At 52.3% G+C, this 14,978-nt stretch overlaps 1 protein-coding gene across 1 annotated transcript; it reads left to right on the top strand.

The window, feature by feature from the left end:
- The first annotated feature begins 7,876 nt into the window (after positions 1-7,876).
- Positions 7,877-8,955, top strand: LOC144134944 (uncharacterized). The gene has a single exon (XM_077667737.1). It carries the CDS (start codon positions 7,964-7,966, stop codon positions 8,819-8,821), a length of 858 nt encoding a protein of 285 aa, XP_077523863.1. The 5' UTR covers positions 7,877-7,963; the 3' UTR covers positions 8,822-8,955.
- The last annotated feature ends 6,023 nt before the right edge of the window (positions 8,956-14,978 follow it).

Consider the following 14,978-nt stretch of genomic DNA (forward strand, 5'->3'; position numbering starts at 1 on the left):
CACTTTCAAGCATTTTGTTTGCTGTTGCATTTCTGGAAGCGTGCTGATTCCGTCGCCCAAGAAGCAACGCACGATTGCCACCTCCAGTGACTGTCTCGTTATCCTGCAGCGCATGCTCAACGTGGGACGGAATTGACCCAAAAGGGGGCGTTGTCGAACAGTGGATACCGCCTTATATAGGACGCCGCTGCAAACCCAGGCATCAGTTCGGCGCGGCGGCGTCTAAGGCACTTTCAAGCATTTTGTTTGCTGTTGCAGTTCTGGAAGCGTGCTGATTCCGTCGCCCAAGAAGCAACGCACGATTGCCACCTCCCGTGACTGTCTCGTCATCCTGCAGCGCATGCTCAAAATGGGACGGTGTTAACCCAAAAGGGGGCGTTGTCGAACTGTGGAATCCGCCTTATAAAGAACGCCGCTGCAAACCAAGGCTTCAGTTCGGCGCGGCGCGCGTCTAAGGCACTTTCAAGCATTTTGTTTGCTGTTGCAGTTCTGGAAGCGTGCTGATTCCGTCGCCCAAGACGCAACGCACGATTGCCACCTCCCGTGACTGTCTCGTCATCCTGCAGCGCATGCTCAACGTCGGACGGAATTGACCCAAAAGGGGAAGTTGTCGAACCGTGGAATCCGCCTTATAAACAACGCCGCTGGAAATCCAGGCTTCAGTTCGTCACGGCGCGCGTCTAAGGCAGTTTCAAGCATTTTGTTTGCTGTTGCATTTCTGGAAGCGTGCTGATTCCGTCGCCCAAGAAGCAACGCATGATTGCCACTTCCCGTGACTGTCTTGTCATCCTGCAGCGCATTCTCAACGTGGGACGGAATTGACCCAAAAGGGGGCGTTGTCGAACAGTGGAATCCGCCTTATAAAGAACGCCGCTGCAAACCCAGGCTTCAGTTCGGCGTGGCGCGCGTCTAAGGCACTTTCAAGCATTTTGTTTGCTGTCGCATTTCTGGAAGCGTGCTGATTCCGTCGCCCAAGAAGCAACGCACGATTGCCACCTCCCGTGACTGTCTCGTCATCCTGCAGAGCATGCTCAACATGGGACGGAATTGACCCAAAAGGGGGCGTTGTCGAACCGTGGAATCCGCCTTATAAAGAACGCCGCTCAATCCCAGGCTTCAGTTCGGCGCGGCGCGCGTCTAAGGCACTTTCAAGCATTTTGTTTGGTGTTGCAGTTCTGGAAGCGTGCTGATTCCGTCCCCCAAGAAGCAACGCATGATTGCCACTTCCCGTGACTGTCTTGTCATCCTGCAGCGCAATCTCAACGTGGGACGGAATTGACCCAAAAGGGGGCGTTGTCGAACAGTGGAATCCGCCTTATAAAGAACGCCGCTCAAACCCAGGCTTCAGTTCGGCGCGGCGCGCGTCTAAGGCACTTTCAAGCATTTTGTTTGCTGATGCATTTCTGGAAGCGTGCTGATTCCGTCGCCCAAGAAGCAACGCATGATTGCCACATCCCGTGACTGTCTTGTCATCCTGCAGCGCATTCCCAACGTGGGACGGAATTGACCCAAAAGGGGGCGTTGTCGAACAGTGGAATCCGCCTTGTAAAGAACGCCGCTGCAAACCCAGGCTTCAGTTCGGCGCGGCGCGCGTCTAAGGCACTTTCAAGCATTTTGTTTGCAGTTGCAGTTCTGGAAGCGTGCTGATTCCGTCCCCCAAGAAGCAACGCATGATTGCCACTTCCCGTGACTGTCTTGTCATCCTGCAGCGCATTCTCAACTTGGGACGGAATTGACCCAAAAGGGTTCGTTGTCGAATAGTGGAATCCGCCTTATAAAGAACGCCGCTGCAAACCCAGGCTTCAGTTCGGCGCGGCGCGCGTCTAAGGCACTTTCAAGCATTTTGTTTGCTGATGCATTTCTGGAAGCGTGCTGATTCCGTCGCCGAATAAGCAACGCACGATTGCCTCCTCCAGTGACTGTCTCGTTATCCTGCAGCGCATGCTCAACGTCGGACGGAATTGACCCAAAAGGGGGCGTTGTCGAACAGTGGATACCGCCTTATATAGGACGCCGCTGCAAACCCAGGCATCAGTTCGGCGCGGCGGCGTCTAAGGCACTTTCAAGCATTTTGTTTGCTGTTGCAGTTCTGGAAGCGTGCTGCTTCCGTCGCCCAAGAAGCAACGCACGATTGCCACCTCCCGTGACTGTCTCGTCATCCTGCAGAGCATGCTCAACATGGGACGGAATTGACCCAAAAGGGGGCGTTGTCGAACAGTGGATACCGCCTTATATAGGACGCCGCTGCAAACCCAGGCTTCAGTTCGGCGCGAGCGCGCGTCTAAGGCACTTTCAAGCATTTTGTTTGGTGTTGGAGTACTGGAAGCGTGCTGATTCCTTCCCCAAGAAGCAACGCATGATTGCCACTTCCCGTGACTGTCTTGTCATCCTGCAGCGCATTCCCAACGTGGGACGGAATTGACCCAAAAGGGGGCGTTGTCGTACAGTGGAATCCGCCTTATAAAGAACGCCGCTCAATCCCAGGCTTCAGTTCGGCGCGGCGCGCGTCTAACGCACTTTCAAGCATTTTGTTTGCTGTTGCATTTCTGGAAGCGTGCTGATTCCGTCGCCCAAGAAGCAACGCACGATTGCCACCTCCAGTGACTGTCTCGTTATCCTGCAGCGCATGCTCAACGTGGGACGGAATTGACCCAAAAGGGGGCGTTGTCGAACAGTGGATACCGCCTTATATAGGACGCCGCTGCAAACCCAGGCATCAGTTCGGCGCGGCGGCGTCTAAGGCACTTTCAAGCATTTTGTTTGCTGTTGCAGTTCTGGAAGCGTGCTGCTTCCGTCGCCCAAGAAGCAACGCACGATTGCCACCTCCCGTGACTGTCTCGTCATCCTGCAGAGCATGCTCAACATGGGACGGAATTGACCCAAAAGGGGGCGTTGTCGAACAGTGGAATCCGCCTTATAAAGAACGCCGCTGCAAACCCAGGCTTCAGTTCGGCGCGGCGCGCGTCTAAGGCACTTTCAAGCATTTCGTTTGGTGTTGCAGTACTGGAAGCGTGCTGATTCCGTCCCCCAAGAAGCAACGCATGATTGCCACTTCCCGTGACTGTCTTGTCATCCTGCAGCGCATTCCCAACGTGGGACGGAATTGACCCAAAAGGGGGCGTTGTCGAACAGTGGAATCCGCCTTATATAGGACGCCGCTGCAAACCCAGGCTTCAGTTCGGCGCGGCGCGCGTCTAAGGCACTTTCAAGCATTTTGTTTGATGTTGCATTTCTGGAAGCGTGCTGATTCCGTCGCCCAAGAAGCAACGCACGATTGCCACCTCCCGTGACTGTCTCGTCATCCTGCAGAGCATGCTCAACATGGGACGGAATTGACCCAAAAGGGGGCGTTGCCGAACAGTGGAATCCGCCTTATATACTACGCCGCTGCAAACCCAGGCATCAGTTCGGCGCGGCGGCGTCTAAGGCACTTTCAAGCATTTTGTTTGGTGTTGCATTTCTGGAAGCGTGCTGATTCCGTCGCCCAAGAAGCAACGCACGATTGCCACCTCCAGTGACAGTCTCGTCATTCTGCAGCGCATGCTCAACGTGGGATGGAATTGACCCAAAAGGAGGCGTCGTCGAACAGTGGAATCCGCCTTATATAGGACGCCGCTGCAAACCCAGGCATCAGTTCGGCGCGGCGGCGTCTAAGGCACTTTCAAGCATTTTGTTTGCTGTTGCAGTTCTGGAAGCGTGCTGATTCCGTCGCCCAAGAAGCAACGCACGATTGCCACCTCCCGTGACTGTCTTGTCATCCTGCAGCGCATGCTCAACGTGGGACGGTATTAACCCAAAAGGGGGCGTTGTCGAACTGTGGAATCCGCCTTATAAAGAACGCCGCTGCAAACCAAGGCTTCAGTTCGGCGCGGCGCGCGTCTAAGGCACTTTCAAGCATTTTGTTTGCTGTTGCAGTTCTGGAAGCGTGCTGATTCCGTCGCCCAAGACGCAACGCACGATTGCCACCTCCCGTGACTGTCTCGTCATCCTGCAGCGCATGCTCAACGTCGGACGGAATTGACCCAAAAGGGGAAGTTGTCGAACCGTGGAATCCGCCTTATAAACAACGCCGCTGGAAATCCAGGCTTCAGTTCGTCACGGCGCGCGTCTAAGGCAGTTTCAAGCATTTTGTTTGCTGTTGCATTTCTGGAAGCGTGCTGATTCCGTCGCCCAAGAAGCAACGCATGATTGCCACTTCCCGTGACTGTCTTGTCATCCTGCAGCGCATTCTCAACGTGGGACGGAATTGACCCAAAAGGGGGCGTTGTCGAACAGTGGAATCCGCCTTATAAAGAACGCCGCTGCAAACCCAGGCTTCAGTTCGGCGTGGCGCGCGTCTAAGGCACTTTCAAGCATTTTGTTTGCTGTTGCATTTCTGGAAGCGTGCTGATTCCGTCGCCCAAGAAGCAACGCACGATTGCCACCTCCCGTGACTGTCTCGTCATCCTGCAGAGCATGCTCAACATGGGACGGAATTGACCCAAAAGGGGGCGTTGTCGAACAGTGGAATCCGCCTTATAAAGAACGCCGCTCAATCCCAGGCTTCAGTTCGGCGCGGCGCGCTCTAAGGCACTTTCAAGCATTTTGTTTGGTGTTGCAGTTCTGGAAGCGTGCTGATTCCGTCCCCCAAGAAGCAACGCATGATTGCCACTTCCCGTGACTGTCTTGTCATCCTGCAGCGCAATCTCAACGTGGGACGGAATTGACCCAAAAGGGGGCGTTGTCGAACAGTGGAATCCGCCTTATAAAGAACGCCGCTGCAAACCCAGGCTTCAGTTCGGCGCGGCGCGCGTCTAAGGCACTTTCAAGCATTTTGTTTGCTGTTGCATTTCTGGAAGCGTGCTGATTCCGTCGCCCAAGAAGCAACGCACGATTGCCACCTCCAGTGACTGTCTCGTTATCCTGCAGCGCATGCTCAACGTGGGACGGAATTGACCCAAAAGGGGGCGTTGTCGAACAGTGGATACCGCCTTATATAGGACGCCGCTGCAAACCCAGGCATCAGTTCGGCGCGGCGGCGTCTAAGGCACTTTCAAGCATTTTGTTTGCTGTTGCAGTTCTGGAAGCGTGCTGATTCCGTCGCCCAAGAAGCAACGCACGATTGCCACCTCCCGTGACTGTCTCGTCATCCTGCAGCGCATGCTCAACGTGGGACGGTGTTAACCCAAAAGGGGGCGTTGTCGAACTGTGGAATCCGCCTTATAAAGAACGCCGCTGCAAACCAAGGCTTCAGTTCGGCGCGGCGCGCGTCTAAGGCACTTTCAAGCATTTTGTTTGCTGTTGCAGTTCTGGAAGCGTGCTGATTCCGTCGCCCAAGACGCAACGCACGATTGCCACCTCCCGTGACTGTCTCGTCATCCTGCAGCGCATGCTCAACGTCGGACGGAATTGACCCAAAAGGGGAAGTTGTCGAACCGTGGAATCCGCCTTATAAACAACGCCGCTGGAAATCCAGGCTTCAGTTCGTCACGGCGCGCGTCTAAGGCAGTTTCAAGCATTTTGTTTGCGGTTGCATTTCTGGAAGCGTGCTGATTCCGTCGCCCAAGAAGCAACGCATGATTGCCACTTCCCGTGACTGTCTTGTCATCCTGCAGCGCATTCTCAACGTGGGACGGAATTGACCCAAAAGGGGGCGTTGTCGAACAGTGGAATCCGCCTTATAAAGAACGCCGCTGCAAACCCAGGCTTCAGTTCGGCGTGGCGCGCGTCTAAGGACACTTTCAAGCATTTTGTTTGCTGTTGCATTTCTGGAAGCGTGCTGATTCCGTCGCCCAAGAAGCAACGCACGATTGCCACCTCCCGTGAATGTCTCGTCATCCTGCAGAGCATGCTCAACATGGGACGGAATTGACCCAAAAGGGGGCGTTGTCGAACAGTGGAATCCGCCTTATAAAGAACGCCGCTCAATCCCAGGCTTCAGTTCGGCGCGGCGCGCGTCTAAGGCACTTTCAAGCATTTTGTTTGGTGTTGCAGTTCTGGAAGCGTGCTGATTCCGTCCCCCAAGAAGCAACGCATGATTGCCACTTCCCGTGACTGTCTTGTCATCCTGCAGCGCAATCTCAACGTGGGACGGAATTGACCCAAAAGGGGGCGTTGTCGAACAGTGGAATCCGCCTTATAAAGAACGCCGCTGCAAACCCAGGCTTCAGTTCGGCGCGGCGCGCGTCTAAGGCACTTTCAAGCATTTTGTTTGCTGTTGCATTTCTGGAAGCGTGCTGATTCCGTCGCCCAAGAAGCAACGCACGATTGCCACCTCCAGTGACTGTCTCGTTATCCTGCAGCGCATGCTCAACGTGGGACGGAATTGACCCAAAAGGGGGCGTTGTCGAACAGTGGATACCGCCTTATATAGGACGCCGCTGCAAACCCAGGCATCAGTTCGGCGCGGCGGCGTCTAAGGCACTTTCAAGCATTTTGTTTGCTGTTGCAGTTCTGGAAGCGTGCTGATTCCGTCGCCCAAGAAGCAACGCACGATTGCACCTCCCGTGACTGTCTCGTCATCCTGCAGAGCATGCTCAACATGGGACGGAATTGACCCAAAAGGGGGCGTTGTCGAACAGTGGAATCCGCCTTATAAAGAACGCCGCTCAAACCCAGGCTTCAGTTCGGCGCGGCGCGCGTCTAAGGCACTTTCAAGCATTTTGTTTGCTGATGCATTTCTGGAAGCGTGCTGATTCCGTCGCCCAAGAAGCAACGCATGATTGCCACATCCCGTGACTGTCTTGTCATCCTGCAGCGCATTCCCAACGTGGGACGGAATTGACCCAAAAGGGGGCGTTGTCGAACAGTGGAATCCGCCTTGTAAAGAACGCCGCTGCAAACCCAGGCTTCAGTTCGGCGCGGCGCGCGTCTAAGGCACTTTCAAGCATTTTGTTTGCAGTTGCAGTTCTGGAAGCAGGCTGATTCCGTCCCCCAAGAAGCAACGCATGATTGCCACTTCCCGTGACTGTCTTGTCATCCTGCAGCGCATTCTCAACGTGGGACGGAATTGACCCAAAAGGGTTCGTTGTCGAACAGTGGAATCCGCCTTATAAAGAACGCCGCTGCAAACCCAGGCTTCAGTTCGGCGCGGCGCGCGTCTAAGGCACTTTCAAGCATTTTGTTTGCTGATGCATTTCTGGAAGCGTGCTGATTCCGTCGCCCAAGAAGCAACGCACGATTGCCTCCTCCAGTGACTGTCCGGTTATCCTGCAGCGCATGCTCAACGTGGGACGGAATTGACCCAAAAGGGGGCGTTGTCGAACAGTGGATACCGCCTTATATAGGACGCCGCTGCAAACCCAGGCATCAGTTCGGCGCTGCGGCGTCTAAGGCACTTTCAAGCATTTTGTTTGCTGTTGCAGTTCTGGAAGCGTGCTGCTTCCGTCGCCCAAGAAGCAACGCACGATTGCCACCTCCCGTGACTGTCTCGTCATTCTGCAGCGCATGCTCGACGTGGGATGGAATTGACCCAAAAGGAGGCGTTGTCGAACAGTGGAATCCGCCTTATAAAGAACGCCGCTGCAAATCCAGGCTTCAGTTCGTCACGGCGCGCGTCTAAGGCACTTTCAAGCATTTTGTTTGCTGTTGCATTTGCTGTTGCTGTTGCATTGCTGGTGGGCTTTGCGGCTGTGCCACTGTACGGACCGCTAATCCGCTTACCTTCGTCATGCAGGTCTTTGCTCAAATCATCGCCTTCGCTTTCCTGCCGGTCTTGACGGCCAGACCACCTGGCATCGTACCAGGCATCTGGACGCCACACCAAGAAGGCGAAATTTGTGCTCGTCACCCGGTCGCCACCGACACTTGGGAGCCCCTGGCAACGCCACCTCTCGAAAACTGGACCAAACAAGCGGCGTCGGCGGCCCCATCGTCACCGACGGCAGCGTTTGCGTCAGCTATAAAACAGCGACACCCACTTTCGGCACACTGTGGGCTTTGCGGCTGTGCCACTGTACGGACCGCTAATCCGCTTACCTTCGTCATGCAGGTCGGTGTTCCATATACTCTTTTTGCTAAGAAATCTAGTAATTATTGTCTGGTGCAGCTGCCGAGCCCACAGTGCTGCTTCTGCCTTGCTGTTGAATGTGTCAATGTGATTCGTGCTTTACTATTACTATCGGGCGATGTTGAAACAAATCCGGGACCACCTAATACTGATGCTGTTTTGGCCGAACTGCAAAAGTTGAGCGCTGGTCAGAGAAAACTTATTTCTGAAGTCCAAGGCCTGAAAAATCAACTAGTAACAACAGATAAAACAATATCTGCCCTAAGTGAACGAATTGCGAATCTTGAAACCCAGTTTGAGGTAATTAGTACCCTGCGAACAGAAATCGAAACACTTCAAACCAGCACTGCTAGAACGACCCACCAGCTTTCCGAGATAGACACACGTCTGGATGATCTTGAGAACCGCTCAAGAAGAAACAATCTAGTATTCTATGGACTTCCCGACCCAAATGAGAAAGAATCATATGACCAATCAGAAAAAATAATAATCCAGCACTGCCTTGATAGCTTGAACGTCGTAATCGACCCTAAAGACATAGAGCGCGCACACCGCCTTGGCCGTCACAGCATTGACCGCCAAAGACCTATAATAGTGAAGCTGTCTGCTTTCAAAACCAAAGGGGTCATTCTTTCGAATGGCCCTAAGCTTAAAAATACAGATTTCAGTATCGGCGAAGATTTTTCTCGGCCCGTCCGAAATGCCCGAAAACACCTTGTGGCTTTCGCCAGAACCAAGTCAGGACCCTTTTCCCTTCGATACAAAACGCTGCACATGGGACCAAAACGTTATATGTTTGACCAAGACACACAGACCGTGAAAGAAATCGCATAGGAATCATGTCGCCGTCGGATCGCGCGCAAGCAACCACAGGCTACCCGTCGAGTTAATCTTTCTTTTTCCATAATCTACACCAATATACGCAGTTTCCTTCCAAAGCGCGAAGCCCTGTCTAATCTCCTGTCATCTTCAGGCAGCAACATATTAATCCTAACTGAAACGTGGCTGACAAGCGACGTGACAGATAATGAAATTCTGGGTGAATTGCCAAATTTCAATGTTTACCGCAATGATCGTCAAGGCACACGCGGAGGAGGTGTTCTTATTGCCATTAACAGCCAAATATCTTGTTCTCATGTTAACATTAGTTCAGATCTAGAAATATTGTGGTTAAAATGTTGCGCTCCACCGGAAACAGTTCTACTTGGCGTCTGCTACAGGGCCCCCAACAGCAACCCAGGATTCGCGCTTAACCTGAACGATGCACTAGTCCAAATTACTAAAAACCACCCTGGTGCGCAAATTGTTCTCTTAGGCGATTTTAACTACCCTGGCATCGATTGGCAAAACGTAGGACCACTAACCGCCGGTAACCCTGAAGCAAGAGAATTCGTAGATGTATGCTTAAACTTTAACCTGACGCAAATGGTGCTCGAACCGACACGCGTCGCTCACGGATCTTCAAATATTCTGGACTTAATACTGACCAACAACCCTGAAAGCTTAACATCGGTTACTTACCTGCGTGAAATCAGTGATCATAAGGTTATTCATGCCATATTCAAGTTCTCCCCCACATCCCGCCAAACGTTCAAGAAAACCATCCGTATGTACGACAAAGGCAATTACGAAGAAATCAACAACGAGCTAGAAGCATTCCTGCCTTATTTTCAATCCACATTTCATCACCGGTCTGTCAATGATAACTGGTCGATTTTCAAAAAGAAGATCGAAGAACTGACAAACAAATTTATTCCCTCTATCAGCTTTCGAGCAAACCGCCAAAAACCGTGGTTTTCACACAACCGTAAGAGATTAGAAAGAAGAAAAAAACGACTTTATAGTGCAGCGAAACGGAGCCCAGACGCAGATGCATGGGATAGGTACTATCAGGCCGAGGACACGTATTACAATGCAATTCGCTGCGCCAAACAAGCATTTTTCCAAACTGATCTACCAAAAATCCTAACGAATAACCCCAGGAGGTTTTGGGAAATAATAAATCCGCAAGCAACTCGCATCATCGCTCTAACGAATGCCGCAGGCGAGGATGCCAGTGATACTGAATGTGCCGAAATATTTAATCGCGCGTTTGTATCTGTTTTCACAAACGAAACTGCCTCACCATTGCCCACTCCGCCTACTCTAACACTGCCAGCAATGTCTCCCATCGAAATCACAGCGCAGGGTATCGAAAACCTTATCGACAGAATTAAACTTTCGTCAGCCGCTGGAGTGGACGAAATGAACTCAAAAGTACTGAAAAACACAAAACACATTTCTGCCATTTATCTCTCATTACTGTTTCTGCAATCGCTGTCGACAGGAACTTTACCGGACGACTGGAAGGTGGGGAGGGTCATCCCGGCCCACAAATCAGGTCAAAAGGATTCTCCGCTAAATTATCGTCCCATCTCCTTAACCAGCGTGCCTTGCAAAATCATGGAACATGTCATCTATTCCCATATCATAAACTTTCTAGATTCAAACAGCTTCCTTGATCCGGCTCAACACGGGTTTCGTAGGGGGCTCTCCTGCGAAACCCAACTGGCAATCTTCACTCACGACGTGCATGCTAACCTTGACCGCAACCTGCAGACCGATGCGTTATTTTTAGATTTTGCGAAGGCATTTGACAAGGTACCTCACCAGCGCCTAATACTAAAACTCGCCCTTTTAAATTTACACCCTAATATCCTGCAATGGATTAAAGAATTTCTAGCTAACCGATCTCAGTTCGTTTCTATTAACAACCACCGCTCAAGCGCTCTCCCTGTTAAATCTGGCGTCCCTCAGGGATCTGTGCTCGGCCCACTCTTGTTTCTAATATATATTAATGATCTAGCTTCACATGTGTCATGTAAAATTCGTATCTTCGCTGATGACTGCGTAATCTATCGCACTGTCACTAACATTTCTGATCAAATGGCTCTTCAAAACGACCTTAACAGCGTCCATAAATGGTGTGACCTCTGGCTAATGACGCTAAATGCTAACAAATGCAAACTCATTTCCTTTCATCGACAACACAACCCTCTTATTTTTTCCTATGCAGTTGCTAACTCGTTTATAGAAAGCGTCCAATCGTTTAGGTATCTTGGTGTCACCCTCTGCAGCGATCTTTCTTGGCGAACACACATTACCACAATCATATCATCTGCTAACAGATCTCTAGGATTCATGAAACGTCATCTTCGTCATGCGCCGCAACACGTGAAGCTGCTCGCTTATAAAACCCTCATCAGACCCAAACTTGAGTACGCCAGCCCCATCTGGAGCCCACACCATGCATACCTAACAAATGCACTGGAATCAGTTCAGAACCGCGCCATTCGTTTCATTCACTCTGCATATTCATATACCACCAGCGTTTCAGCTCTGAAGAAGAATTCCGCTCTTGAAAGCCTCGCAGACCGCCGCCGCATTGCCAGCCTCTATTTGCTCCACAAGTTTTTCCATAGTTCTCTAAATCAACCACCCTACATTACTCATCCGAACCGCATATCTCACCGCACTGCCCATCCGTTTCAGATCGCCCGCCCTGTGTCGCGTACTGCAACTTTTTCAGGTTCATTTTTTCTCCGAACTGTTGTGGACTGGAATGGCCTCCCCACCGATATTGCTGCCATCACACACCTGTCTGCATTTTCAGATACGCTAAGCAATTATTTCAAAGCAATGACTTGTACTTGTTGATCAACATATTAACCCACCCCTTATGTAATACCCCTGAAGGGGGTCTTTAAGGTGAATAAAGTGAAGTGAAGTGAAGTGAAGGAAGCGTGCTGATTCCGTCGCCCAGGAAGCAACGCACGATTGCCACTTCCCGTGACTGTCTTGTCATCCTGCAGCGCATTCCCAACGTGGGACGGAATTGACCCAAAAGGGGGCGTTGTCGAACAGTGGAATCCGCCTTATAAAGAACGCCGCTCAAACCCGGGCTTCAGTTCGGCGCGGCGCGCGTCTAAGGCACTTTCAAGCATTTTGTTTGCTGTTGCATTTCTGGAAGCGTGCTAATTCCGTCGCCCAAGAAGCAACGCACGATTGCCACCTCCAGTGACTGTCTCGTTATCCTGCAGCGCATGCTCAACGTCGGACGGAATTGACCCAAAAGGGGGCGTTGTCGAACAGTGGATACCGCCTTATATAGGACGCCGCTGCAAACCCAGGCATCAGTTCGGCGCGGCGGCGTCTAAGGCACTTTCAAGCATTTTGTTTGCTGTTGCAGTTCTGGAAGCGTGCTGCTTCCGTCGCCCAAGAAGCAACGCACGATTGCCACCTCCCGTGACTGTCTCGTCATCCTGCAGAGCATGCTCAACATGGGACGGAATTGACCCAAAAGGGGGCGTTGTCGAACACTGGAATCCGCCTTATAAAGAACGCCGCTGGAAACCCAGGCTTCAGTTCGGCGCGAGCGCGCGTCTAAGGCACTTTCATGCATTTTGTTTGGTGTTGGAGTACTGGAAGCGTGCTGATTCCTTCCCCAAGAAGCAACGCATGATTGCCACTTCCCGTGACTGTCTTGTCATCCTGCAGCGCATTCCCAACGTGGGACGGAATTGACCCAAAAGGGGGCGTTGTCGTACAGTGGAATCCGCCTTATAAAGAACGCCGCTCAATCCCAGGCTTCAGTTCGGCGCGGCGCGCGTCTAACGCACTTTCAAGCATTTTGTTTGCTGTTGCTTTTCTGGAAGCGTGCTGATTCCGTCGCCCAAGAAGCAACGCACGATTGCCACCTCCAGTGACTGTCTCGTTATCCTGCAGCGCATGCTCAACGTGGGAAGGAATTGACCCAAAAGGGGGCGTTGTCGAACAGTGGATACCGCCTTATATAGGACGCCGCTGCAAACCCAGGCATCAGTTCGGCGCGGCGGCGTCTAAGGCACTTTCAAGCATTTTGTTTGCTGTTGCAGTTCTGGAAGCGTGCTGATTCCGTCGCCCAAGAAGCAACGCACGATTGCCACCTCCCGTGACTGTCTCGTCATCCTGCAGAGCATGCTCAACATGGGACGGAATTGACCCAAAAGGGGGCGTTGTCGAACAGTGGAATCCGCCTTATAAAGAACGCCGCTCAAACCCAGGCTTCAGTTCGGCGCGGCGCGCGTCTAAGGCACTTTCAAACATTTTGTTTGGTGTTGCAGTACTGGAAGCGTGCTGATTCGGTCCCCCAAGAAGCAACGCATGATTGCCACTTCCCGTGACTGTCTTGTCATCCTGCAGCGCATTCCCAACGTGGGACGGAATTGACCCAAAAGGGGGCGTTGTCGAACAGTGGAATCCGCCTTATAAAGAACGCCGCTCAAACCCGGGCTTCAGTTCGGCGCGGCGCGCGTCTAAGGCACTTTCAAGCATTTTGTTTGCTGTTGCATTTCTGGAAGCGTGCTAATTCCGTCGCCCAAGAAGCAACGCACGATTGCCACCTCCCGTGACTGTCTCGTCATCCTGCAGAGCATGCTCAAAATGGGACGGAATTGACCCAAAAGGGGGCGTTGTCGAACAGTGGATACCGCCTTATATAGGACGCCGCTGCAAACCCAGGCATCAGTTCGGCGCGGCGGCGTCTAAGGCACTTTCAAGCATTTTGTTTGCTGTTGCAGTTCTGGAAGCGTGCTGATTCCGTCGCCCAAGAAGCAACGCACGATTGCACCTCCCGTGACTGTCTCGTCATCCTGCAGAGCATGCTCAACATGGGACGGAATTGACCCAAAAGGGGGCGTTGTCGAACAGTGGAATCCGCCTTATAAAGAACGCCGCTGGAAATCCAGGCTTCAGTTCGTCACGGCGCGCGTCTAAGGAACTTTCAAGCTTTTTGTTTGCTGTTGCATTTCTGGAAGCGTCTGATTCCGTCGCCCAAGAAGCAACGCACGATTGCCACCTCCCGTGACTGTCTCGTCATTCTGCAGCGCATGCTCGACGTGGGATGAAATTGACCCAAAAGGAGGCGTTGTCGAACAGTGGAATCCGCCTTATAAAGAACGCCGCTGCAAATCCAGGCTTCAGTTCGGCGCCGCGCGCGTCTAAGGCACTTTCAAGCATTTTGTCTGCTGTTGCAGTTCTGGAAGCTTGCTGATTCCGTCACCCAAGAAGCAACGCACGATTGCCACCTCCCGTGACTGTCTCGTCATCCTGCAGCGCATGCTCAACGTGGGACGGAATTGGCCCAAAAGGGGGCGTTGTCGAACAGTGGAATCCATCTTATAAAGAACGCCGCTGCAAACCCAGGCTTCAGTACGGCGCGGCGCGTCTAAGGCACTTTCAAGCAATTTGTTTGCTGTTGCAGTTCTGGAAGCTTGCTGATTCCGTCGCCCAAGAAGCAACGCACGATTGCCACTTCCAGTGACAGTCTCGTCATTCTGCAGCGCATGCTCAACATGGGACGGAATTGACCCAAAAGGGGGCGTTGTCGAACAGTGGAATCCGCCTTATAAAGAACGCCGCTCAAACCCAGGCTTCAGTTCGGCGCGGCGCGCGTCTAACGCACTTTCAAGCATTTTGTTTGCTGTTGCTTTTCTGGAAGCGTGCTGATTCCGTCGCCCAAGAAGCAACGCACGATTGCCACCTCCAGTGACTGTCTCGTTATCCTGCAGCGCATGCTCAACGTGGGAAGGAATTGACCCAAAAGGGGGCGTTGTCGAACAGTGGATACCGCCTTATATAGGACGCCGCTGCAAACCCAGGCATCAGTTCGGCGCGGCGGCGTCTAAGGCACTTTCAAGCATTTTGTTTGCTGTTGCAGTTCTGGAAGCGTGCTGATTCCGTCGCCCAAGAAGCAACGCACGATTGCCACCTCCCGTGACTGTCTCGTCATCCTGCAGAGCATGCTCAACATGGGACGGAATTGACCCAAAAGGGGGCGTTGTCGAACAGTGGAATCCGCCTTATAAAGAACGCCGCTCAAACCCAGGCTTCAGTTCGGCGCGGCGCGCGTCTAAGGCACTTTCAAACATTTTGTTTGGTGTTGCAGTACTGGAAGCGTGCTGATTCGGTCCCC

This window comes from Amblyomma americanum, chromosome 5, assembly GCF_052857255.1.
Source record: "Amblyomma americanum isolate KBUSLIRL-KWMA chromosome 5, ASM5285725v1, whole genome shotgun sequence".
Taxonomy (NCBI): Eukaryota; Metazoa; Arthropoda; class Arachnida; order Ixodida; family Ixodidae; genus Amblyomma; species Amblyomma americanum.

Coding starts and splice junctions, on each gene's coding strand:
- LOC144134944 (XM_077667737.1), top strand. CDS start 7,964: ATGCAGGTCGGTGTTCCATATACTCTTTTTGCTAAGAAATCTAGTAAT.